The 26,914-nt window shown below is 46.0% G+C and overlaps 1 protein-coding gene across 1 annotated transcript in view; it reads left to right on the forward strand.

The window, feature by feature from the left end:
• LRRC27 (leucine rich repeat containing 27) overlaps positions 1–26,914 on the forward strand; it is a 63,583-nt gene that overhangs the window by 22,374 nt on the left and 14,295 nt on the right. Inside the window, exons 4-8 of the mRNA XM_040436400.1 lie at positions 3,425–3,483; positions 10,135–10,278; positions 15,637–15,868; positions 20,982–21,071; positions 22,672–22,765. Of these exons, the coding sequence (XP_040292334.1) occupies positions 3,425–3,483; positions 10,135–10,278; positions 15,637–15,868; positions 20,982–21,071; positions 22,672–22,765 (619 nt within the window). The remainder of the gene's footprint in view (positions 1–3,424; positions 3,484–10,134; positions 10,279–15,636; positions 15,869–20,981; positions 21,072–22,671; positions 22,766–26,914) is intronic.

A 26,914-nucleotide genomic window follows, 5' to 3' on the forward strand; every position in this document is an offset into this window, starting at 1 on the left:
GCGTTTTTGACGCGCGTTTTTGACGCGCGTTTTTGACGAGCGTTTTTGCAATAGTAAACGCGCGTTTGACGCGCGTTTGTGTGATTGACTGCAATGTCCTATGGCCACAAACGCGCTGTAAAACGCCCCAAAGAAGCTCAAGTACTTGTTTGAGCGTAGGGCGTTTTACAGCGCGTTTTTCAGCGCTGTAAAACGCTCAAGTGAGAACCAGGGCCATAGGGAAGCATTGGTTTTCATGTGTTGAGCGTTTTACAGCGCTGAAAAACGCGATGTAAAACGCTCAAGTGTGAACCCAGCCTTAAGAAATTCATCAGCACAGGATTCTGGACCTAGAAATGACAAGACAATACAGAGAGGAAATTTCCTTTTAAGTTTTTTTTAGTATTCAGGTGTATCTTTCACGTGTTATTTGCTGGGATATGGAAATGTTTAGAAAGCGTATAACTTATGCTGCATTATTTAACACTGCCTGATGCATAATTTAACTGAAGTTAATTATCCGTACTCAGTACTCCACATACACACCTGGTGCTCACTTCAGATCCTGCCGTAGACAACTGCATTGGCAAATAAAAGAAAGTCAGCGTGGAGACTCTGTATTACATGCATTATATAGATCCATCCAATAATCGCATGCAGCTACAACCATAGGCCTCATGCACACGGCCGATGTGCGGCCGTTCCTTGCATTGGGGACCTCAATTGCGGTCCCCAATGTAAGGGCAACATCCATGCAGCGGTCCGTTGTATGTCCGCACCGCAAAAAAAACCATGTCATTTTTTTTTGGTGGTGCGGAACCACGGAAAGAAACACCACGGAAGCACTCCGTAGTGCTTCCGGTGTTCCGTTCCTTGACTCCGTTCCACATCTCTGGAGTTGCGGACCCATTCAAGTGAATGGGTCCGCATCCGTAATGTGGGGTGCACGCGTCCGGAGGCCGTGGATTGCCGACCCGCCGTGTGCATGAGGCCATAGTTGGGGAATCCACAAAGTCATTTTTTTTGTCTGAGCCATGCTGCTTGCTGGATAAGCTTAGGGCAGAGATATGGGGCAGATGAGGGGCTCGGTGGCAGAGATATGGGGCAGATGAGGGGCTCGGTGGCAGAGATATGGGGCAGATGAGGGGCTCGGTGGCAGAGATATGGGGCAGATGAGGGGCTTGGTGGCAGAGATATGGGGCAGATGAGGGGCTCGGTGGCAGAGATATGGGGCAGATGAGGGGCTCGGTGGCAGAGATATGGGGCAGATGAGGGGCTCGGTGGCAGAGATATGGGGCAGATGAGGGGCTCGGTGGCAGAGATATGGGGCAGATGAGGGGCTCGGTGGCAGAGATATGGGGCAGACGAAGGGCTCAGTGGCAGAGATATGGGGCAGACGAGGGGCTCAGTGGCAGAGATATGGGGCAGACGAGGGGCTCAGTGGCAGAGATATGGGGCAGACGAGGGGCTCAGTGGCAGAGATATGGGGCAGATGAGGGGTTCAGTGGCAGAGATATGGGGCAGATGAGGGGTTCAGTGGCAGAGATATGGGGCAGATGAGGGGTTCAGTGGCAGAGATATGGGGCAGATGAGGGGTTCAGTGGCAGAGATATGGGGCAGATGAGGGGCTCAGTGGCAGAGATATGGGGCAGATGAGGGGCTCAGTGGCAGGGATATGGGGCAGACAAGGGGCTCAGTGGCAGAGCTATGGGGCAGACGAGGGGCTCAGTGGCAGAGCTATGGGGCAGATGAGGGGCTCAGTGGCAGAGCTATGGGGCAGATGAGGGGCTCAGTGGCAGAGATATGGGGCAGACGAAGGGCTCAGTGGCAGAGATATGGGGCAGACGAGGGGCTCAGTGGCAGAGATATGGGGCAGATGAGGGGCTCAGTGGCAGAGATATGGGGCAGATGAGGGGCTCAGTGGCAGGGATATGGGGCAGACAAGGGGCTCAGTGGCAGAGATATGGGGCAGACGAGGGGCTCAGTGGCAGAGCTATGGGGCAGATGAGGGGCTCAGTGGCAGAGATATGGGGCAGATGAGGGGCTCAGTGGCAGGGATATGGGGCAGATGAGGGGCTCAGTGGCAGAGCTATGGGGCAGACGAGGGGCTCAGTGGCAGAGCTATGTGGCAGATGAGGGGCTCAGTGGCAGAGATATGGGGCAGACGAGGGGCTCAGTGGCAGAGATATGGGGCAGATGAGGGGCTCGGTGGCAGAGATATGGGGCAGATGAGGGGCTCGGTGGCAGAGATATGGGGCAGATGAGGGGCTCGGTGGCTAGTACTGATGCCTTGCAGCTGTTGGGTCCTTAGATTGAATCCCAGCCGGGGCCAATATGTGTATGTTTTCCCCATGTTCTTATGGGTTTACTCCAGGAGGAATTAGATTGAGATGTGCTTGATGACAACCTCTGTACAGCGTTGCAGCATATGTCAGCACTATATACTTAACAGGATAATACATTGTTATGTAATATTTTGTGTTGAGTGAATCGAAGTCCGCGGAGTGGACCTCTATTGGTAGCGAGGCCAAATTTCCTTGTGCTTAGTGGTAACAAAACGATTTTCCCTGAATGGCAGTAAAAAAATATCGCATTTTGCCACCGCCATCTCTAGTGAAGATCCCGCGCGAAATCCCGTGCACGTTGATGAATATCGTCACCAAGGGCCGCGTGAGATTTTGCACTGGATCTTCAATCAAGATGGCGGCGGGCGGCTCTTTGCGATCAAAGGGATGAGGTAAGTATTTTTTTATTTTACACTTATACAATATTAGGGCTTGTTCACACGAGCGTATGGCTTTTTCAGTGTTTTGCGGACCGTTTTTCACGGATCCGCTGTTCCGTTTTTCCGTATGCCATATACAGTATACAGTAATCACATAGAAAAAATTGGGCTGGGCATAAAATTTTCAATAGATGGTTCTGCAAAAATGGAACGGATACGGAAGACACATGGATGCATTTCCGTATGTGTTCCGTTTTTTTTGCGGACCCATTGCCTTGAATGGAGCCACGGAACGTGATTTGCGGACAATAATAGAACAAGACTCAAAAAGTAGCGGAACAGAAATGCGGACATACGGAAACGGAATGCTCACGGAATACATTCCGTTTATTTTGCGGACCCATTGAAATGAATGGTTCCGTATATGGACCGTATACGGAATGCAATAAACGGCCCGTATACGGAACGCAGAAAACTTTCGTGTGAACGAACCCTTAATGTCAGATGCCGCGATCAGCTGAGGGGTAGAATGACGGGGGGGATGGGGGCAGCACAATCGCCATTCCTTGTTATTGCACCCTCTACCTACAAAGAAATGCGCTTCTTGAGGAAGTAATTCATCACAAAGCAAATTTATTATTTTTTTAATTTGGCGAAGCAGGCGAATTGAACTTTCCAATACTTCGCCCAATATTCAAATTCTCTTTGCATTTCCCACAGGCAACTACAATATCTTCTCCTTGAGGGAAATCCAATAAAAGTGCTTCCTATAGAACTCGGTAAGTGGAGTATTTTGTGGATTTATGGCTATATAGAGCAAAATTATTTAAAGGGGTTCTGCAGTTTGTTGTATATCCTCTGGATAGATCGTCAGCATCTGATCATCAGGGGTCTGACACCCGGGACCCCCGCCGATCAGCTGTTTGAGAAGGCAGCGGCGCTCCAGCAGCGGCGCGGCCTTCTCACTGTTTACCGCTGGCCCAGTGACGTCACGACTAGTATCATCTGGCCTGGGCGCGGCTAAGTTCTGTTCACTTGAATGGAGCTTAGCTGCGCCCAGGCCAGTTGATACTAGTCGTGACGTCACTCGGCCAGCGGTAAACAGTGAGAAGGCCGCGGCGCTGCTGGAGCGCCACTGCCTTCTCAAACAGCTGATCGGCGGGGGTCCCGGGTGTGCGATGTGAACAGGAAAATAAAGCAGTTATTGCCTGGGAAGGTCAGATGGACCCCACTGAATTTTTAACGGGCCTTTAGACAGGAGTTTGCCCGTTTAAGGTCCATTTATAGTGACCGTTTTTTGAAGGCGTCATTAATTCCATAGCGCTGTACATCAGGAGGAGGTTACACATACATAATATAGGACCCTGCCCACAAGAGCTTACAATCTACAAGGATTCCTGCGTAATAAGGGCTCGTTCCCACCACCGTTGGTGTCCCGTGCCCTTGCTGTGGGTCCGCAATCCCTCCGTTCCGCAAGAAGATAGAGCATGTTCTATTTTTTTGCAGTGCGGAGGCACGGAACGGAACCCCAGAAAGCACTCCGTAGTGTTCCGTTCCGCATCTCCGGATTTGCGGACCCATTGAAATGAATGGGTCCGCATCCGTGATGCAGAATGACAACGGAATGGTGCCCGTGTATTGGGGATCCGCATATGCGGTCCACAATACGGGAACGGGACACCAACGGTCATGTGAACGAGCCCTAAGGTATGGGACTAATGAAATCAAATAATAACATATTACTATGCTGCTCTGTTATTTTGAGCAGTTTTCCTTAATGACCTATTTTATGCATGAGGTTAATTCATCAGGAACTGTTGAGATGGGTTTACGGTAATCGCTGCAGCTCGGTGTTTTGGGCGCTGTGCACTCTTCATCAGGTATTATTGATTTTGACGCTGATTTGATTGCAATATAATAATGATTTAATGACTGAGTTCCTGATTAATAATTAGCATATTCCAGAACAGGATATCGTTTACTCTTCAGATTGCACTTTTAAGTGGGTTTCAAAATATGGAGCAGTGTTTTGTGATCGGCTTCATGGCAGAAGTCGCGGTATCATCTTGTCTGCCATTAACCCATCATCATTATGTATGCGGAACAATTGTCATCGAAAAATCCTACAATGGAAGAGAATAGGAGAAGGAGCATGAAGGAAGTTACTGTATATGCCCTGGTGGATAGGATGTACGCCCTGGTGGGTAGGGTACTTTCTATGGTGATCAGAGGAGATAATGACAAGTTTATATTCTCTGGTGCCTAATATGTAATGATAATATATTCTGTCTGATGGCTAATAGAGATAAGGGTACACTATACTTTCTGGTGTCCAGTGGGGATACGGATAGGTTGTATTCCCTGGTGTCCAGTGGGCATAAGGATAGGTTGTATTCCCTGGTGTCCAATGGGCATAAGGATAGGTTGTATTCCCTGGTGTCCAGTGGGGATAAGGATAGGTTGTATTCCCTGGTGTCCAGTGGGCATATAAGGATAGGTTGTATTCCCTGGTGTCCAGTGGGCATAAGGATAGGTTGTATTCCCTGGTGTCCAGTGGGGATAAGGATAGGTTGTATTCCCTGGTGTCCAGTGAGGATAAGGATAGGTTGTATTCCCTCGTGTCCAGTGAGGGATAAGGATAGGTTGTATTCCCTGGTGTCCAGTGAGGAATAAGGATAGGTTGTATTCCCTGGTGTCCAGTGGGGATAAGGATAGGTTGTATTCCCTGGTGTCCAGTGAGGGATAAGGATAGGTTGTATTCCCCGGTGTCCAGTGGGGATAAGGATAGGTTGTATTCCCTCGTGTCCAGTGAGGGATAAGGATAGGTTGTATTCCCTCGTGTCCAGTGAGGGATAAGGATAGGTTGTATTCCCTCGTGTCCAGTGAGGGATAAGGATAGGTTGTATTCCCTGGTGTCCAGTGAGGGATAAGGATAGGTTGTATTCCCTGGTGTCCAGTGAGGGATAAGGATAGGTTGTATTCCCTGGTGTCCAGTGAGGGATAAGGATAGGTTGTATTCCCTGGTGTCCAGTGGGGATAAGGATAGGTTGTATTCCCTGGTGTCCAGTGGGGATAAGGATAGGTTGTATTCCCTGGTGTCCAGTGGACATAAGGATAGGTTGTATTCCCTGGTGTCCAGTGGGGATAAGGATAGGTTGTATTCCCTGGTGTCCAGTGGGGATAAGGATAGGTTGTATTCCCTGGTGTCCAGTGGGGATAAGGATAGGTTGTATTCCCTGGTGTCCAGTGGGGATAAGGATAGGTTGTATTCCCTGGTGTCCAGTGGGGATAAGGATAGGTTGTATTCCCTGGTGTCCAGTGGGCATAAGGATAGGTTATATTCCCTGGTGTCCAGTGGGGATAAGGATAGGTTGTATTCCCTGGTGTCCAGTGGGCATAAGGATAGGTTGTATTCCCTGGTGTCCAGTGGGCATAAGGATAGGTTGTATTCCCTGGTGTCCAGTGGGCATAAGGATAGGTTGTATTCCCTGGTGTCCAGTGGGCATAAGGATAGGTTGTATTCCCTGGTGTCCAGTGGGGATAAGGATAGGTTGTATTCCCTGGTGTCCAGTGGGGATAAGGATAGGTTGTATTCCCTGGTGTCCAGTGGGGGTAAGGATAGGTTGTATTCCCTGGTGTCCAGTGGGGATAAGGATAGGTTGTATTCCCTGGTGTCCAGTGGGCATATAAGGATAGGTTGTATTCCCTGGTGTCCAGTGGGCATAAAGATAGGTTATATTCCCTGGTGTCCAGTGAGGATAAGGATAGGTTGTATTCCCTGGTGTCCAGTGGGGATAAGGATAGGTTGTATTCCCTGGTGTCCAGTGGGGATAAGGATAGGTTGTATTCCCTGGTGTCCAGTGGGGATAAGGATAGGTTGTATTCCCTGGTGTCCAGTGGGCATAAGGATAGGTTGTATTCCCTGGTGTCCAGTGGGCATAAGGATAGGTTATATTCCCTGGTGTCCAGTGGGGATAAGGATAGGTTATATTCCCTGGTGTCCAGTGGGGATAAGGATAGGTTGTATTCCCTGGTGTCCAGTGGGCATAAGGATAGGTTGTATTCCCTGGTGTCCAGTGGGCATAAGGATAGGTTGTATTCCCTGGTGTCCAGTGGGGATAAGGATAGGTTGTATTCCCTGGTGTCCAGTGGGGATAAGGATAGGTTGTATTCCCTGGTGTCCAGTGGGCATAAGGATAGGTTATATTCCCTGGTGTCCAGTGGGGATAAGGATAGGTTGTATTCCCTGGTGTCCAGTGGGCATAAGGATAGGTTGTATTCCCTGGTGTCCAGTGGGCATAAGGATAGGTTGTATTCCCTGGTGTCCAGTGGGCATAAGGATAGGTTGTATTCCCTGGTGTCCAGTGGGCATAAGGATAGGTTGTATTCCCTGGTGTCCAGTGGGGATAAGGATAGGTTGTATTCCCTGGTGTCCAGTGGGGATAAGGATAGGTTGTATTCCCTGGTGTCCAGTGGGGATAAGGATAGGTTGTATTCCCTGGTGTCCAGTGGGGATAAGGATAGGTTGTATTCCCTGGTGTCCAGTGGGCATATAAGGATAGGTTGTATTCCCTGGTGTCCAGTGGGCATAAAGATAGGTTATATTCCCTGGTGTCCAGTGAGGATAAGGATAGGTTGTATTCCCTGGTGTCCAGTGGGGATAAGGATAGGTTGTATTCCCTGGTGTCCAGTGGGGATAAGGATAGGTTGTATTCCCTGGTGTCCAGTGGGGATAAGGATAGGTTGTATTCCCTGGTGTCCAGTGGGCATAAGGATAGGTTGTATTCCCTGGTGTCCAGTGGGCATAAGGATAGGTTATATTCCCTGGTGTCCAGTGGGGATAAGGATAGGTTATATTCCCTGGTGTCCAGTGGGGATAAGGATAGGTTGTATTCCCTGGTGTCCAGTGGGCATAAGGATAGGTTGTATTCCCTGGTGTCCAGTGGGCATAAGGATAGGTTGTATTCCCTGGTGTCCAGTGGGCATAAGGATAGGTTGTATTCCCTGGTGTCCAGTGGGGATAAGGATAGGTTGTATTCCCTGGTGTCCAGTGGAGACAGTAAATAGTTTATATTACACAGTATACACCTGTGATGGCTAACCTCCGGCACTCCAGCTGTGGTAAAACTACAACTCCCAAGATGCACACTTGCTTGGCTGTTCTCAGAACTCCATAGAAATGAATGGAGCATGCTGGGAGTTGTAGTTTCACCACAGCTGGAGTGCCGGAGGTTAGCCATAGTGTATACATACTGTGAGCGCCGCTGCCTTCTCCAACAGCTGATCGGTGGGGGTATCTGGAGGTCATCAGTTCAAAAATCTCAGAAATCCCCTTTTAACGATAGCCATGATAAAGGGCGTCAGAGGTCACAGTGCATTTTCCTTTTAAATCCAGAAAAGCCACTAAACATTTAGCTGATTATAGATGTTGCGCTGATGGCACTTGACACAGTGAACTGATCCCCGACTATCCGGTTATTAGATCTGCCTCTGGGGCTGTCGGACTAGATTGCGTCCTGTTAGTCAGCTGCTAAACAAACCTCAGTATTTAGTATTAATCCTGCAAAAAACATTTAAACTTCAATAAAACCTTTAATTAATACATCTTTGCCGATTCAATCTGCCGATTCCGTGGCTATGATTTCCTTGTTTTCCCAACGTCATAACAGTTAAGATTAATTGCAGCCATTTTCTGTGCTGCTGAGCGTGAATGTTTGCTAATGCATTCTGGCAATTGTATTTCACCGCGCAGAACTTTGCCTGTATAGACGGTCGCCCAAATGTATTTCATGCTGCGACGACTCATTATTGTTTTTCTTCATTGACTCAATGACTTAAGTGGAAGGAAAGAGGCTTGAACGCGTTCGTGGCGGGTTCAGTGGATTTGCTGGTCAAAGGGTGCTACCAAGTGGCTAACATGCAAGGGTTAATAGTGTCCATTTACCTTTGTTACATGCGCACTAAGGCTGGGTTCACATCACGTTTTTCCCATCCACTGAACGTTAGACGGATGCCTCAGACGGATGCCATACAGTGCCATCCATTTACCATAGAGTTCCATGTATAAAAAAAACATATACGTTTTTTTTTTTACTGGACTCTGCACGGGGCCACTTTTAGTATTTTTTCCAGGGCCACTATAAGTTCCCAAGAACGTGGTCTGCTGTGATTTAGTATCTTTTTTTTTCTTCTAACATATTTATCAAACAGAGGCATAAAACGTGACGTGAGCCCACCCTAACTTTTCATGTTGATATTTTGGGAATGGAGTAAGGAAAATGAGAAATACCAAATTTAAAGGGTTTGACCCATCGCAACAACTTATGATAGGCGCTAAGGGGGAATCCGACCATTGGACCCCCGCAGATCATTAGAATGAGGGTCTTATCTTTCCCTATTCAAATAGAGAAGCATATTCTTCTCCATTTAACTCTATGGGACTAGCGGAGTACAAGCGCTGGGATGTCTCCTGCCGTTCCATAGAGTTGAATGGAGCGGCAGGGTTACCTCTGCCTCCCGGGGGGCGGACTGGGAACTTATAGTGGCCCTGGGAAAAATACTAAAAGGGGTCCCGTTTTGTAGTTGGGTCCAAATTGATGAAAGGCAGGTCCAGCAATACCATATTGCGGCACATTATACCGCCCCAACAGAGCCAAATACCACAGTCCATCACATAATACATCTTCAAAAACTTCCAATGGCCGGCCGTAAGGAGGGCTCAGGCGGCCCCCTGGGCATTGGCCCATCGGGAAATTTCCCTGTAAGGTCTATGGCCAATCTGCCCCTGTCTGCTTTATACAAACGTGGGAACACGGGCCTTGTGTTTTTCATACTAGTGTCATATATCACACATTGAATGGACATCGCAGATGATATCCACAGAAAACTGCGCTATTCCATACAGAAGCATCCAGTTAAAAAAAAAAACATATACCACCACGGTTTGTATTTTTTTCACGTAGGAGCCTATGGGTGATGAATACCAAGCAGTAGTATCTGTTAAAGGGGTTATCCTGGTAAATATAATGATGACCTATCCTCGGGTCCGAATTCCAGCACCCCCGCCAATCAGGGAGCCGCCGCACTCCTGGATCTCTGGTGAGAGCAGCCGGCTCCCGACATCTCTCCAAACACAGCGCCGTACGTTGTATAGTGGCTGTGCTTGGTATTGCAGCTCAGCCCTATTCACTTCTATGGGGCTGAGCTGCAACTAGGCCATGTGACCAATGTATGGTGATGTCACATGGCCGCGGCACTCGCAGAACGCCAGCTTCTTCTAGCAGCTGATCGGTGGGAGTCCCCGGTGTTGGACCGCCAGCAATCTGATATTGATGACCTTATCCTAAGTTTCCTCTGGTGTATACTCCCATTGGGAAACCGTGGATGTACACTGCAGAACGCCTAAATCACATCTCCATTTTCTTTTACAGGAAACTTGTCTACTCTAAAAGCCTTGACCCTAAGACACTGTCCTCTTGAGTTTCCACCAGAAGATATTGTTCACAAAGGACTTGCATCCATATTATCTTTTCTACGCAATTTCCAAAAGGAGGATCCTGCAGGTCCTGAACCCGGTAAGATGGAATTGCCGTTATTTGCTTTATAGCATGTGTATTTTATATATATATACTGTATTTTAGAATGGATTACCTGTAATGAACCTTTGATTACGATATTCCCAACTGAATTGGTGTCTTCCTCAGTAAGGTTCTCTTCTTTAAGGGCTCATTCACACAGCTGTCAGCCCTGCGTGACCGTATTGCGGACCGCAAACAGCGGCTCCGCAATATACGAGCATTGGCTGTGTGAATTCTGTATCACAGGTGCACATCCATAACTTAAATGGGTCTGCAATACGGAGCGGTGCGGGGCGGAGGCACTTCCGTGGGATTTTGGGACCTTGCCCTGCCCCGAAAAGATAGGACATTTTCCGTATCTTGCATACCCATTCAAGTCAATGGGTCCGCGCCGCAATACAGGATTCACACGGCAGGTGCCCGTGCATTGCGAACCGCTATTTGCGAGCGGCAGCACGGGCACTAACTGCTTACGTTTGTGTGAATGAGGCCTAAAGGGAATCTGTCGCCAGTGTTTTATGCTGCTAGGTTCTAACAGCTCCAGCACATGTCAATGAGTCCCCATATTTCTGAGCTAATGGCTCTTCCCGCCCTCCTGCCTCTGATTAACAGGTTTTTCCCATTTGAATTAGGAGCAAGTGGTCGGGGAGAGCCGTGAGCGCGTGAATATGGGGACTCATTGGCATGTGCTGGAGCTGTTTAGCACACGCTTTTAGCAAAATGGTTGGGTCAATTAACCCTTTAGTGCATAATACCGTACATGTGCGGCATTACGCAATTGTATGGAGCGAGCTTGCAACGAAGGGGAAAAAAAATTAAAAAAACATGTGATTTGCCATTTTTTGGTCATCCTGTCCTCCCCCAAAAAAAATCAATAAAAGTGATAATTAAAGAGTTGTACATACCACAGAAATGGTACCAATAAAAAACTACAGTACGCAAGAAACAAGCCCTCCTACAGCTCTGTAGATTGAAGTATAAAAAAGTTATGGCTGTCAGAAAATGGCGATGCAAAGAAAACAGATTTTTTTTTTTCAAAAGTTTTTTAATTTTTTTAAGTAATTAAACAAAATAAAAACTATAGAAGTTTGGTATTGCCGTCATCGTATTGAGCTGCAGAATAAGGATGCCATGTTAATTTTAGCGCACAGTGAAGGCCATGATGTCAAAACCCCCAAAACTTTGGCGGAATTGTATTTTCTTTATTTTTCAATTTTACCCCACAAAAGAATAATTTTTCCCCTTTTTCCAATACAACACAGGGTAAAAAAAAAAGAATGCATCTTGTCCTGCAAAAAATAAGCCCTCATGTGGATGGCTACGTGAATGGAAAAATAAAAAAGTTATGGCTATTGAAAAATCAAAAATGAAAAAATGAAAATAGGCCCGGTCTTTAAGGGGTTAAAGAAAGTGAGACAGAGTTTTGCTAATGAGACCTGTCACTAGTATATGTTGTCCTTAGTTAGGATACCATAAAACTGGTGACCGAATAACACTTCCTCAATGACCTGTAGAGTAACCTTTCTTTAGTCTATATTCACAGCGGACAGTTTCAGGTTTCATGCGCACTGCAAACCCACATACACAGACCCTTAAAGGAGTTGTCTCATGACGATGTAAAACATGAAAATCAGACATGATAAAGTACATAATAATCTTTCTTACAAAGCTAGATCCAGCCCTGTACCTCACATGGATCCAGAGATCTCCCCATTCATTTTTCAAATTGCTCTGCTTGATTTATGTCAGGCTGGCAGCTCAGGGGACGTGTCCTTTCTGTCGCAAATCAGGGGATGGGTCTTTTCTGCTGCAACTATCTCCCTATCACAACTCAGGAAGCCGATAAAGGATGGAACTGAGCATGTGCGGCCATCTCAGTGAGATGGACAGAGAAATAAGAAAAACAGTAGGTGGCGCTATACAGATAGATTTTGTTGAATAACACAGTGGCTATACTAAATTTTAAATTGCATGCAATTGAAAAAGCACTAGATCCAGCTGCTGGTTTGAAAACTGCAAAATATTTTTTTTGTGGGACCACCCCTACAACGGCAGCAGGTGGGCGTCCCCCATGGTCCATATTCCGGACATGCCAGTGTATCATATGGCATTTTTTATTCAAAGCAATGCTTCTAGTGGAGAACAACTCCATAATGAGGTATGCATTGACTGGGACCAGCTGACAATCTAATGTGTATGGGGAGGCTCTGACTCTCCCCAGGCCTGGTGCTATAATAAGGCAGACCAAGCAGCCGCCTTAGGGCGCTGAGAAGGGGGGGGTGGAAAAATGAAACTTTTTTTTTTTTTTTTTTCATTAATCACTTGCATGCCACCGGCCTCCTGCGGCTGTTCTCCTCTGTGTGGTGGTCCTCATATCTTCTCTCTGGGCTCCCGAGTCCTGACAAGTTGTTTGAGGACCTTTCCCACTCTGTCAATCAGTGGCCGCAGCTGTGTCACGTGTCAGGGCAGTGATTTCCTGCTGAGCCAATCACTGGTCTGACACATGACACAGCTGCAGCCACTGATTGGCTGAGTGGGAAAGGTCCTCAAAGTATTGTCGGGAGCACAGAGAGAAGATACCAGGACCACACAGAGGAGAAGGGGAGCTGCTGCAGACGACCAGGGCCAGGTGAGGAGCATAATGTTTATTTTTACACAACATTAATAGAGGGGCGAAATGTGACATGGGGGGGGGGGGAGAAATGTCACATTTCTCCCCCTCCATGTCACATTTCTCCCCCCTCCATGTCACATTTCTCCCCCCTCCATGTCACATTTCTCCCCCCTCCATGTCACATTTCTCCCCCCTCCATGTCACATTTCTCCCCCCTCCATGTCACATTTCTCATCCCCCTCCATGTCACATTTCTCATCCCCCTCCATGTCACATTTCTCATCCCCCTCCATGTCACATTTCTCATCCCCCTCCATGTCACATTTCTCATCCCCCTCCATGTCACATTTCTCATCCCCCTCCATGTCACATTTCTCATCCCCCTCCATGTCACATTTCTCATCCCCCTCCATGTCACATTTCTCATCCCCCTCCATGTCACATTTCTCATCCCCCTCCATGTCACATTTCTCATCCCCCTCCATGTCACATTTCTCATCCCCCTCCATGTCACATTTCTCATCCCCCTCCATGTCACATTTCTCATCCCCCTCCATGTCACATTTCTCATCCCCCTCCATGTCACATCACGCCCTCCTTTTTAAATCACCACCACCGAGTTGGGTGGGGGGGGGCGCCGAAATATAGCTTCGCTTGTGTGTGCAAAAATCCTTGCACCGGCCCTGACTCTCCCATCAACAGATGAGGGAGAGGGAAGGATCCGGCAAAGCGATTTTTTTTGCCCCATCCAAAAAGGTAATTCGCCATAAGAAGTGTCTGGCAGTGGCTTTCTCGTCTCTCTCCATTGAAAACATATACACATTCAGCCAAACCAAGCAGGTATGTGTATGGGGTAGTCGGGAGAGATAGTTGTCAGACAAAAGCTCAAAAAGCTATTGAAGGTGTGTACTTTACTGTATACTACTGGAAATCCCTACAGGATAGACCTTTCTCAAAAGGCTAACTTAGTGAGGCCTGAATGGTTCAGGACATGGTCAAGGCTTGTGTGTCAGTGTGGCTATTTGGGATTTGTGAGAAAGCTACTCATCAGTTTAAAGTAAAACTCTGGGTAAATGTTTAGAATTAGTAAAATAGACACATTAGGGTAATTTAACCGTGGCCATTCATTCTTTCACTCTAGTCCCTTCAATGCAAGTTTTCACGCTGTCCTGTACTATACCATATGTCCTTACCACCTTAGACAATAACAACTACTGCTGCATGTTACTGGGCTGTATAGCAGAAGCTGCTAAAATGACGCCCCCTTCTCTGACATCACTTCCTACTGTACAGCTATTGGCTGAACTTGCTGAAGCTGCATCTCACAGACTTCCTGCTCAGCCCGTCCTGCTGAGAGAGAGAGCTATCCTCGGGTGAATAGGGACAGCTGATTATCTATCCTCAGGTGAATAGGAACAGCTGATGATCTATCCTTAGGTGAATAGGGACAGCTGATTATCTATCCTCAGGTGAATAGGGACAGCTGATGATCTATCCTTAGGTAAATAGGGACAGCTAATGATCTATCCTCGGGTGAATAGGGACAGCTGATTATCTATCCTCAGGTGAATAGGAACAGCTGATGATCTATCCTTAGGTGAATAGGGACAGCTGATTATCTATCATCAGGTGAATAGGGACAGCTGATGATCTATCCTTAGGTAAATAGGGACAGCTAATGATCTATCCTCGGGTGAATAGGGACAGCTGATGACCTATCCTTGGGTGAATAGGGACAGCTGATGACCTATCCTTGGGTGAATAGGGACAGCTGATGACCTATCCTTGGGTGAATAGGGACAGCTGATGACCTATCCTCGGGTGAATAGGGACAGCTGATGACCTATCCTCGGGTGAATAGGGACAGCTGATGACCTATCCTCGGGTGAATAGGGGCAGCTGATGACCTATCCTCGGATGAATAGGGACAGCTGATGACCTATCCTCGGGTGAATAGGGACAGCTGATGACCTATCCTGTAATTACACCTGCTCTCTGCTGCATGACGGGCAGGTAAATAGTGAGGAGAACATAGCACTTGTAGGAGTGCTACGTTATCTTCACAAAGCTCATAGGCAGAGGTGCCATCCAGCCTTTTAAACATGTTTATGTAGCAAAACTAGGAAAATAGCTAAACCGGCCCCACATCTGCAACTAGCTCTTTCAGGACAAAAGCTCTTTATCAGAGCAAGGCAGATAGAAACAGCTTTTCTTGTTGCAAGGCCTTGGGGGGACCTCTGGGTGAGTACTATTTCTATTATGGAAACCAGGTAATATATGTGGTGACTATTGTAGGCTAGACAGTGCTCCTCTTGATTTCTGGGAAAATATATGCAAATAATGATGTCTAACATCTGCTGGCATCAGATAAGCTTAGGAAAGCTAATTTGAATATCTTTCCCAGAACCCGGAGGGACATTGCCTGCCCTACAATACTGCACACATGTACTCTGCATACTAGGTGCTGTCGGTAATGAGAAAGAGTACCCCCAGACAACGCATATATATTGTTGAGAAACACGGAGTAGCATACTAGTGTACTGAGTACATGCGTAGGCATTCATAAAATTCCATAGGAACCGTCAGTTCTTGACCTCACTGTCCAGACTACTTGCAAGCACGGCTATAAGTCCACCATATCCCAGGCATTCAACGCATTTGCTATTGTCTTATACACGCCGGGATTCTTTGTATTACTATCGCTGAATAAAGACAACACTTTGATGTTTCCCCTCCATAAGAATTGCCTCCAATTGAAAAACTCAATCTGAAAGAATTGAAGTCCAGCATGGATCTGACAGGTGACTGGTCAAGCAGTGAAGAACTGAAGCACTTTGAGATGCTGAAACATAAAATGGAGGAGAAGCAAATGGAAGAAATGCTTCAGAATGAGCCCCTCTCCTGCCATAGGAAACCTCAGAATGCGCGGGACCGAGGGAAAGAAACCGGGTGGAAATTTCTCACTGACTCAAGGTAAACTAGACAGACAGCCCTGAAGTCATCTAGGGGCAGATCAATTAGTTCTGTAAAACTGGGAAAATAGTGTTTAAGCTACCGGTATATTTATTACCTTTTTTTTATGCGGCAGAATGTTAATTTAAAGTGTTTAGTGAATTATGAAATCCACTACAGACAAGCATTTTTCTGCATGGTGTTTAAGGCATTGTGGATATGAGTTTTTGCGAAACACAACATGCTGTAGAGAAGGCGTTTTTCGCCATAGGAATTTCTGAGTTGAAAAACACATGAAAAAAAACCTTTTCTAAGTATACAGTTAAAAGGCCATACAAAAAAATGCAAAATAGGTAAAATATGCCATTTTTACCAACAACAAACCCCTCCCGTGCGTGAAGAAAGCCATAAAGGAACACTAAACCCAGAAAAGAATGATTAATGTCAAGATGAATATAGTTACCCTCACTGTTTGTCAGTCTGCAGAATTTTCTGCATGACTGTCTTGTAGAGAACACAGGGGTTCATTTCTGGCTTCACTCTTCCTTCTTTGGATGGTAGTCGGTTGATTGCCAAAGCATAGGGGCTAGGAGCTGACAATCTTTTTGTCCTACTACAAACTGGACACAGCAGGGAGTCTCCTGCTCCACCATTTGTCTTCGGCTACGTCTACACGACGACATTTGTCGCACGACATTTTGTTGCACTAATGTCACGCGACAATTTTTATAATGGCAGTCTATGGTGTCGCACTGCAACATGCTGCGACTGCGACGCAACAGTCACAGAAAATCCATTCGAGATGGATTTTTCTGCGACTGTTGCGTCGCAGTCGCAGCATGTTGCATGTTGCAGTGCGACACCATAGACTGCCATTATAAAAATTGTCGCGCGACATTAGTGCAACAAAATGTTGCGCTACAAATGTTGCACTGTAGTTGTGCCCTATCTGTCGCGCGACTTATTATCACGCAACAAATGTCATCGTGTAGACGCAGCCTTATAGCCAGACACAGGAGAGTGAGGAGGAGGAGGGGAGGCATGGCTGAGGTCCTGGGACACAGAGAGAAGATTTCTTTATATACTTCTCCATTGTAATACAGTCCTGATCAAAAGTTTAAGACCACTTGAAAAATGGCAAAAAATCATATTTAGCATGGCTGGATCTTAACAAGGTTCCAAGTAGAGCTTCGACACTTTTTCAAGTGGTCTTAAACTTTTGATCAGGACTGTATTAGGAAAGGAAGTGCTAGAATGTGTTATATTTTTGTGCATTTTCTATGTTTAGTGAAGACACTTCCTTTCTCTCTTGCAAAGGAGATAGACACATGAATGTACTTAGGCTACTTTCACACTTGCATTTTTGCTGGATCCGGCAGGGTTCAGCAAAAATGCTTCCGTTACTGATAATGCAACCATCTGCAACCGTTATGAACGGATCCGGTTGTATTATCTTTAACATACCCAAGGCGTAGCAAAGTCAATGGGGGACAGATCCGTTTTCTATTGTGTCAGAGAAAACGGATCCGTCCCAATTGACTTGCATTGTGGGTCATGCTGGATCCTTCTTGCTCCGCATCCCAGGACGAAAAGCAAACTGCAGCATGCTGCGGTTTGCTCTCCGGTATGAGAACGGAACGGAATGCATTTTGGAGCATTCTGTTCTGCTCAGTTACGTTTTTTTCCCCATTGACAATGAATGCGGACTAAATGGACGCGTTTTTTTTCCGGTATTGAGACCCTATGACGTATCTCAATACCGGAAAACATTAACGCTAGTGTGAAAGTAGCCTTAGGTGTGGCTTGTTGGTGTCAACTAGAGTTGAGCGAAGTGAGCTTCGGATGCTTAATCCGAAGTCGCTTTGTTCCAAACTTCGTTATAATACTGTATGGAGATTCGTCTCCGTACAGTTGCAATGAGCAGGACCATGGTACGGTTACACGGATGCCAAATTATGCAATGCGTCAGGATATGGGTGTAATAGTCTATAGTTTTGTTTGTGACGCCAATTGCAGCATGCGCAGGGTACTGTAACAGGGCCCTTTAAGGTGTTGTAACTCACGTACCAGGTTAGGAATGCCAGAGTGGTGTAATGTCTCTGTATAGTAGTGGTAATGGTGTCAACTGTGTCTCCTACCTGGGTACGGCTGGACTCCTGGATCCTGGCTCACTTGCAATAAAATAAGTGTTGTGCTAGTAGGAGTAATAGAGGAATTTGCAGCAGTAATTGAGATCCAGACCTTTGGTCAAGTTCAAACTTGTCTTTACTTAAAGTAGCTTTCATCCAAGCAAAGTCTTTGGTCCCAGCAGGTATTGGCAATGTGTGGCAGGAATATATCTTCTGCTCTATCATGTGCCTGGAGCTTTTGCAGGAAAGGGACGTCTGTTTTGTAGCTCTGTAATGTGGCAGGAATTTGGCTTCTGCTCTGTCTATCTTCTGCTGTGTATGGGACTGACTAGCTGAGGAGGAATTTGGCTTCTGCTGGGTCTCTGGACGGTACTCACAGTTAGCTTCACAGGGTATGGTTCTTCCTGTAACTGGAGGTGGCTGCTTGCTTTCTTCCAGCTGAGGCTGCTGGGCTCAGGCTGGGGATGATGATCAATTGTCTCAGCTTAGACAAGATCCTGGCTTTGGATCCCTATATCTGGGAGCTCCTATACGCACAGCCTTCACCTAGCCGGGGTGGCTGGCACACTAACTCTAACTTCCTTCCCTTCCTATGAGGCAGGATATGGGCGCAGCCCATTTCTGCTCACAGAAGGGGGAGCTGAACTGGAATGTACTTGCTGAACACATTGCTGCAACCTGCTGGTGAACATGGAAATTACAGCAATATACACTCACCTAAAGAGTTATTAGGAACACCTGTTCTATTTCTCATTAATGCAATTATCTAGTCAACCAATCACATGGCAGTTGCTTCAATGCATTTAGGGGGGTCGTCCTGGTCAAGACAATCTCCTGAACTCCAAACTGAATGTCAGAATGGGAAAGAAAGGTGATTTAAGCAATTTTGAGCGTGGCATGGTTGTTGGTGCCAGACGGGCCGGTCTGAGTATTTCACAATCTGCTCAGTTACTGGGATTTTCACGCACAACCATTTCTAGGGTTTACAAAGAATGGTGTGAAAAGGGAAAAACATCCTGTGGGCAAAAATGCCTTGTGGATGCTAGAGGTCAGAGGAGAATGGGCCGACTGATTCAAGCTGATAGAAGAGCAACGTTGACTGAAATAACCACTCGTTACAACCGAGGTATGCAGCAAAGCATTTGTGAAGCCACAACACGCACAACCTTGAGGCGGATGGGCTACAACAGCAGAAGACCCCACCGGGTACCACTCATCTCCACTACAAATAGGAAAAAGAGGCTACAATTTGCACGAGCTCACCAAAATTGGACTGTTGAAGACTGGAAAAATGTTGCCTGGTCTGATGAGTCTCGATTTCTGTTGAGACATTCAAATGGTAGAGTCCGAATTTGGCGTAAACAGAATGAGAACATGTATCCATCCTCTGATGGCTACTTCCAGCAGGATAATGCACCATGTCACAAAGCTCGAATGATTTCAAATTGGTTTCTTGAACATGACAATGAGTTCACTGTACTAAAATGGCCCCACAGTCACCAGATCTCAACCCAATAGAGCATCTTTGGGATGTGGTGGAACAGGAGCTTCGTGCCCTGGATGTGCATCCCTCAAATCTCCATCAACTGCAAGATGCTATCCTATCAATATGGGCCAACATTTCTAAAGAATGCTATCAGCACCTTGTTGAATCAATGCCACGTAGAATTAAGGCAGTTCTGAAGGCAAAAGGGGGTCCAACACCATATTAGTATGGTGGTCCTAATAATTCTTTAGGTGAGTGTAGATTTACAAGGCTTTACAATGCACATTTGTGAGAATATTATATGAAATTACATTAGATGCCAATGTAGATACACTTAACAGGTTGTAGCGGGGTAAAAGAGCTTCGTAACACAACTCTGGGGTGTTACACAGTAGGCTCCGATGAGCCGAAATAAGTTATTCACGAAGTCGAGCGTGACTTCGTTGAATAACTTTGATAGTTGATTTTTAAGGGGGAAAACCACTTTAAAACTTAAAAACAAACTCTGCTTCGGTTCCAAGTTTTAAAGTGGTTTTCCACTTTAAGAATCAACTACCGAAGTTATTCAATGAATTCGCGCGCGACTTCGGGAATAACTAACTTCGGCTCATCGGAGCCCGTACATTCTCATACTGTACAGAGACGAATCTCCGTACAGTATTAGTCCGAAGTTTTCAACGAAGGAGACTTCGAATTAAGCATCCGCTCAACTCTAGTGTTGACGATAAGAAATTATACAGATTAAGGCTGAATTCACAATTGCAGATCTGTTGTTGAAATTAGTGAGACTGCAAATGAGTTCATCTGAACGGGGTTGTTGCTACAAGGACATGATTTTCTGTGATCAATGGGACTGCCACAGAAATTCTGCAACACATTTACAGCATGTATAGTCACCTTTTTGGCCCTTGGGATTGGTTCAGTCAGAAAAAGTTGTGTACTCCTGCTTTAAACAATGGCGCACAACTCTGAACCCTGCCTACGTTTTATAACACAGTTTCGACTGTCGGAAAAAGTAGCGAAGGGCCTTCATAAGTCCCAGTTAACCCTTCCTTTCACATCTCTTCAGATATTTCTGTAGATTGCGGCGGTGGCACTTGCCGTCACCCGTCCACTTCCAAAGCTTCTAGTTGGGTGTATGTAGATGAGGGGATTACCCCTTTAATTAGCGATATTCGTTCCCGAACTGCATGGACCATTACAGGGAAGAGAGACACAGAGAACACTTCCCTCTGTTCTTCCGCGCTGTGAATGGTGACATTGCTGGGCTTATTATAGGGAAATATGAGACGGAAGACTGCAATTACAGCTTCAGTTAAGTGACTTATTATGTATTTTATTAGTGCATTTATTTTTTCTATACAGCCCGGGCTGCGGAGCGCAGATTGTACATTTTAGTAGCTGTCTGCATTACTGGGAACGTAGTAATTAATTCTTCAAGGGGCACATCTTTAAGACGACACCATTGCTGGGTTTCACAGTGGAAATCACTGACTTGTGTTCTTTTTTTGGAAATTAGACATGCCATGCCTGTAGAAAGAAGAAAGTCGGAAGCTGACAGGCGGGCAGACGAGAAGGAAAGGCTAGCCGTGGTTATTCAGAAGCAAAGGTGAGTGATGACTCATGGATGTGTCTCTGGAAGCAGAATAACGATCAGGCTCATAGGGGGAGATTTAGATTCGAATGATGGCAAAAATCTACCGCAGCTCCGAGTTGCCGTAGATCTCATTCTGGGGCATGGAATGCAGAAGGATGCGCCTAATATATGACTAAGTGTCCATTCACACGTCCGTAGTGTATTGCGGATCCGCAATACACCCGGCCGGCACCACCATAGAACTGCCTATTCTTGTCCGCAATTGCGGAGAAGAATAGGACATGTTCTATTTTTTTCCGGAGCGCGCTCCGGAAATGCGGATGCGGAGAGATGCGGAGAGAATGAATGGGTCCACCCATTCTGCAATTTGCGGAACGGAGGCGGACCCATTATTATGGACGTGTGAATGGAGCCTAAGGGCTCATGCAAACGACCATATGTATTTTGCGGTCCACAAAACACGGATCCGCATAAAAAAAATGGATAACTCTGTGTGCATTCCGTATTTTGCGAAACGGAACGGCCCCTAATAGAACAGTCCTATCCTTGTCCGTAATGCGGACAATAATAGGACATGTTTTATTTTTTTTGAAATGAATGGTTCAGCATGCGGTCCACAACAAAAATGGAACGGACACGGAAGGAAAGAAAATACAGTACGTTTGTGTGCATCAGCCCTATGGGCTCAGGCAGCACAGAAGATTTTGAAGACCGGCGTATAGTGTATAGCGGTGCTCGTAGCGGGACATCGGGGCACTTATGTTGCAGAAATATAAGTACATGCACTCAATTTCAAAGAAATTAAGGGCTCATTCAGACGACCGTATGCTATCCACAAAAATGCGGATCTGTTTTTTTGCGGATTAGATGCTGACCCATTCACTTCTATGGGGCCCTTTTCTATTCCACGGTTCCGCAAAACAAATGAAACATGTCCTATACTTGTCCGTGAAAATCAGGACATGGCCCCGTTGAAGTCTATGGGTCCACAAAAATACTGAATGCTATCTGTTTTTTTGTGGATCCGTTTTTTTTTGCAGATCCGCAAAAAAACGGATAGCATTCAGTATTTTTGCGGACAGCATACGGCCGTCTGAATGAGCCCTAAAGAGGAGCTGTCCCCTCTCCTGACATGTCTGTTTAGTAACGACAATTCTGGAGCATCTATTCTTCTGACCCTATGTTGTGTCATTCCTGTATTATTACTACTAGAAGTTTATCAATAGATTTCCAGCAGTCGGCAGTAAAGGTATTAGGTGTGTCTGCCTCTGGGGAATGCAAGTAGTTACTACAACAGACATGTCAGGAGAGGGGACGGGTCTTCGGTACTGGCCAGACAACCCCTTGAGAGTACTGCAATACTCTTTTAAATTACAGTTTCAACTTGCCATAGAAAAGTATCTAAAATGTATCAGTGACAGTAAAAAATGAGTGAAAAATCACATTCCTTTCCATAGGACCTACAGAATGTGCCTGGATGAGGCAAGTTAGTCAGACTAATGACACTTTCTTTTGTCCTGCAGCTTTTTTTTTTTTTCTTTTGTTGTTTTTTAGGTCAATGATCCTAGGTTAGAATTTAACACCTTCCAATAAATGCTGTTTTTCTTGCCAGGGATCAAGAAATTCTGAAAGACTGGCAAAAACAGACCAAGCTCCTACAAGATCAGAAAGCAAAAGGCAAGAAAAGGACAGAAAACCCCCACGAGGCAGGTATCGTTAGCTATATGTGACCAATGTAAAAGAAGAGACTTGGCCAGCAGAGGGCACTGTGGTATCGTATGCCTGATCGCTAGAGGTCGCGGATCACTGCCTTGACATTTCAAAGATCCTTTACTTTCCTATGTAGAAAAGAAACAGTTTATGAAGGAGACATAATACAACAGTGAGTCGTGTCACACAATGAAAGACCCTATTTCATTGGAATGGTAGTGATTATATCTAAAGCAGTGATCTAGGCTTTATAAAGGTACAATCAGATAAGCTTTACATTTGAGATGGCAGTTTTGTAATCGCCCCACATGGCAAGCATGGACTCTACATTACCAATTTCTCAGTGCAGAGAGCATAGTTATTGTGCATTTATTGTGTATTCAGCAATATTTAATAAGGAAAAGTAGCAACCTCTCCAGTAGGGCTCATGCACACAGCCGTACGAGTTTTGCGGTCCACAAATCGCGGATCCCGGCCGAGTGCATGCCAGCATTTCTTCTCTAACTTCTGTGGAAATATCCTATCCTTGTCTGCAAAATGGACAAGAATAGGACATGTTCTATCTTATTTGGAATTAATGCGTCCGCATGTGATCCGCAAAAAATGGGGATGCAGACCAAACATATGGTCGTGTGCATGGGGCCTTCATCAGCGAGCTGTATGAGGCTACCCAATGCCAAGCAGCAGCTGTGCCAGCCAATATAATAATTTACTGCATTAAAATAAGCACTCACGACTTTTTTGGACTTAATGTACACAAACAGTTTGTGCCTTTTTGCATTTTTAAACACTCTCACCAGTTTTGAAATATGAGGTCACAGCACAGCCGACGGCAGGAGGAAGAAGATTGCTGGTGGTGAGGAGTGGCGGCACCTGGAGCAGGAGAGGTAAGTATTTTTTTTTTTTTGAGGCACACGGGGGCTGATAATAAGAGACATGGGGCTGATCTGAGGTCTGAATGGGGGGGGGGGGGTATTTTTTATTTTAGGGCTCTTATCTGAGGTCTGATTGGGGGTCATTCACATTGGGGTCTGATTGGGTACAGACCCCCCACCGATCAGATACTGATGACCTATCGTCAGGAAAACAAGTCTTGGAAAACCACTTTAAAGGGAATCGGTCACCATTAAAATGCAGGCAGCAAGTTATGGAGCAGGAGGAGCTGAGCAGATTGATGTATAGTTTTAACAAGGAAAGATTGAGTATAACTTGTAATTTATTCTTATTCTGTGCTTTGGAGTCATGTGGGCGGTCCTACTTACTGACTGACAGCTTAGTCACTGAGTAAGACCGCCCACATGACTCCTAAGCACAGATTGAGCAGAGGTTTAAATGATTTAATTGCACGTTTTACTGAATCTTTTCCCATAAAACTATACATCAATCTGCTCAGCTCCTGCTGCTCTCTAACCTGCTGCCTGCACTGCCTTTTCATGGCAACAGGTCTCCTTTAATTCCAGTGCTATCTCTATTTTCTAATGTTATTAGGGCTTTTTTTTACCATTTCCCGAACGGTTTCATTTTCTTTCAACTTCTGCTTTTATTTTACCCTTTATACCAGTTCTACAAAAATGACATATTGTGTTTTTGACACGTTACGCCAGTCATCAGAATAATCTACACTATGTTGTAATGGTAATAATTCAGTATTTATACTGAAATAGATATAAAAGGGTGAGCGGCTGCAGAAGGCCTTGAAGGGGGTGTCAATGCTGTAAATCTACATTTATGACCGCGCTCAGTGCTGGGTACATCGCTGAAGGCCGTGACTCACAGCTTGATTTATACAAGTTATCATCTGGACTTTTTACAAGGACAAGACCATATTTCAGCACTGAGTCAAGTCCCATTATGTAGTCCTAACATGATAGAAACATGGTGGCATGTGCTCATAGGTGTCTCATAGGACACGCTGCATTGATTTCCAAACTTCAGGAGCAGCCTAGAACTGTGATGGCTAACCTCCGGCACTCCAGCTGTGGTAAAACTACAACCAGGGACGGTTCTAGGTGAAATGTGGCCCTGGGGCGAAAAACAATAAGGGCCCCCCACACACACATACTACACTTGCTGACTTTAACGTCCCCCCCATCACTACAGAAATACAGTGCCCCATACCTCTAACATCCAGTGACGTCTCCTTTGATGTAGATGTTCTCTGTCCTTGGCTTCTACTTTCAGACCAGACCACCATTTTTAAGCCATTTTCCGTCTCTGCAGTTGGACAACAACAACAACAAAAAAAATCTTAGTTTACTACTTTTCCATCATCCTCCCATCTTCTGGACAAATCCTCCTACTACCCCCAATGCTGTGCCGCTGTGCTCCCCAATACTATACTGCAGAAACAGATAATACCCCTGATAATACTAGTACCACACAGAGCCCCCCCCCCATATAAAATACCCCTTCTTTGTGGACTCAGTAGAAGCCCCCATAGTGCCCCATAATAATGTTCCAGTAACAAGTGCCTCTCCATGCCCCCCATGTGCCAGTAACAAGTGCCTCTCCATGCCCCCCATGTGCCAGTAACAAGTGCCGTCTCCATGCCCCCATGTGCCAGTAACAAGTGCCAAACCCCCCCCATGTGTCAGTAAAAAGTGCCTCTCCCCCCCCCATGTGCCAGGATCAAGTGCCAACCCCCCCCCCCCCATGTGCCAGGATCAAGTGCCAAACCCCCCCCCCATGTGCCAGGATCAAGTGCCAAACCCCCCCCCCCCCATGTGCCAGGATCAAGTGCCAAACCCCCCCCCCCCCCCATGTGCCAGGATCAAGTGCCAACCCCGCCCCCCCCCCCTTCCTTCCCCCATGTGCCAGTATCAAGTGCCTCCCGCTCCTCCCATTGGCAGTAAAAGTCCGGTATTAAAAAATAAAATAAAAAAACTGTTATACCTAACTCCATGTGAGTGATGCGATGCAGGTCTCTTCCGGCCTGTGTCCCGCTCTGTACGGCTCAGGCGGCCTCTGATAGGCTGCCGACACAAGGCCCGGAGCCTATCAGAGGAACAGGGAAGGGAAACGCCTCTCCCTCCCCTGCCCCACAGCACTTCTATCTGTATCGCTGTCCTGAGGACGGCGATACAGATGACTATGGAGAAGAACGCTTCCACAATGGAAGCGCTCATCTCCCTGTGACCTGCCGGTGTCGGGTGGTGGGCTTGGGGGCCCCTAAGGACTCGGGGGCAATTGCGCCCCTTGCCTCTATGGAAGGCCTTGACTACAACTCCCAAGATGCACACTTGCTTGGCTGTTCTCAGAACTCCAAAGAAATGAATGGAGCACGCTGGGATTCGTAGTTTCACCACAGTTGAAGTGCTGGAGGTTATCAATCCCTGCACTAGAAGTTCTTCTAGGAACCCCCAAAAATCCACAAAAAATGTAGTAAAATACCACTTAAGGTTCTGTTCACACACAGGAAATCGCGGTGGGTGGCTGCAAACAGATTAGCTTAATTAAATAGCAAATCCCATGCAAACATCCAAAAGTCGGCCTTGTATTTCTGCCACAGATTCTGCAGCAGATTTCTCATATAGCAAAATCCACCATGGAACATACCCAAAGGGTCCTTTCACACATGAATTTGGCACGTTAAACATATGTTCTTTTTCAACTTCTATAGGGAAGCCTTACAAAAAACAAATGCAGTGCAGGAAATGCCAGGATGCTTTGTGGTTTTCAAGATACAAAATCTAGCTGCATAAAAATTGGGAATTGACATCGAAAATGCCAGAAAAATATGCTGCAAAAATGGCAAAAAAAACTGTAGTGAGTGTATAGTAAAGTGTATAGCAAATAAAAAGGGGAAAGTCTACATAGACAGCCATTTATTTTGTGACATTTTGGGGTCATCTGCTTTTTTTCTTTTTTCCCCCAAGATGCAGAATACTCAGGGGTACAGTGTTCTTCCCAAAGGTTAAAAAATGGCTAAATAAATATGTGCAGAATGTTAGAGATAAAAGATGCTGTCAAAAATGCATGTTATGAATAGAGATGAGCGAACCGAAGCTGATGAAGTGGAATTCGTTTAGAATTTCAGGAAAGATTCGATTCGCACGAATGCGAATTTCCTCGCGCTTCGTGGTAACGAATCGCATTTTTTTTTAAATCGCAGCTACACGTGTGAGGACATGGGGCAAGGAACTCTA

Source organism: Bufo bufo, chromosome 6 (assembly GCF_905171765.1).
Source record: "Bufo bufo chromosome 6, aBufBuf1.1, whole genome shotgun sequence".
NCBI classification, from domain to species: domain Eukaryota; kingdom Metazoa; phylum Chordata; class Amphibia; order Anura; family Bufonidae; genus Bufo; species Bufo bufo.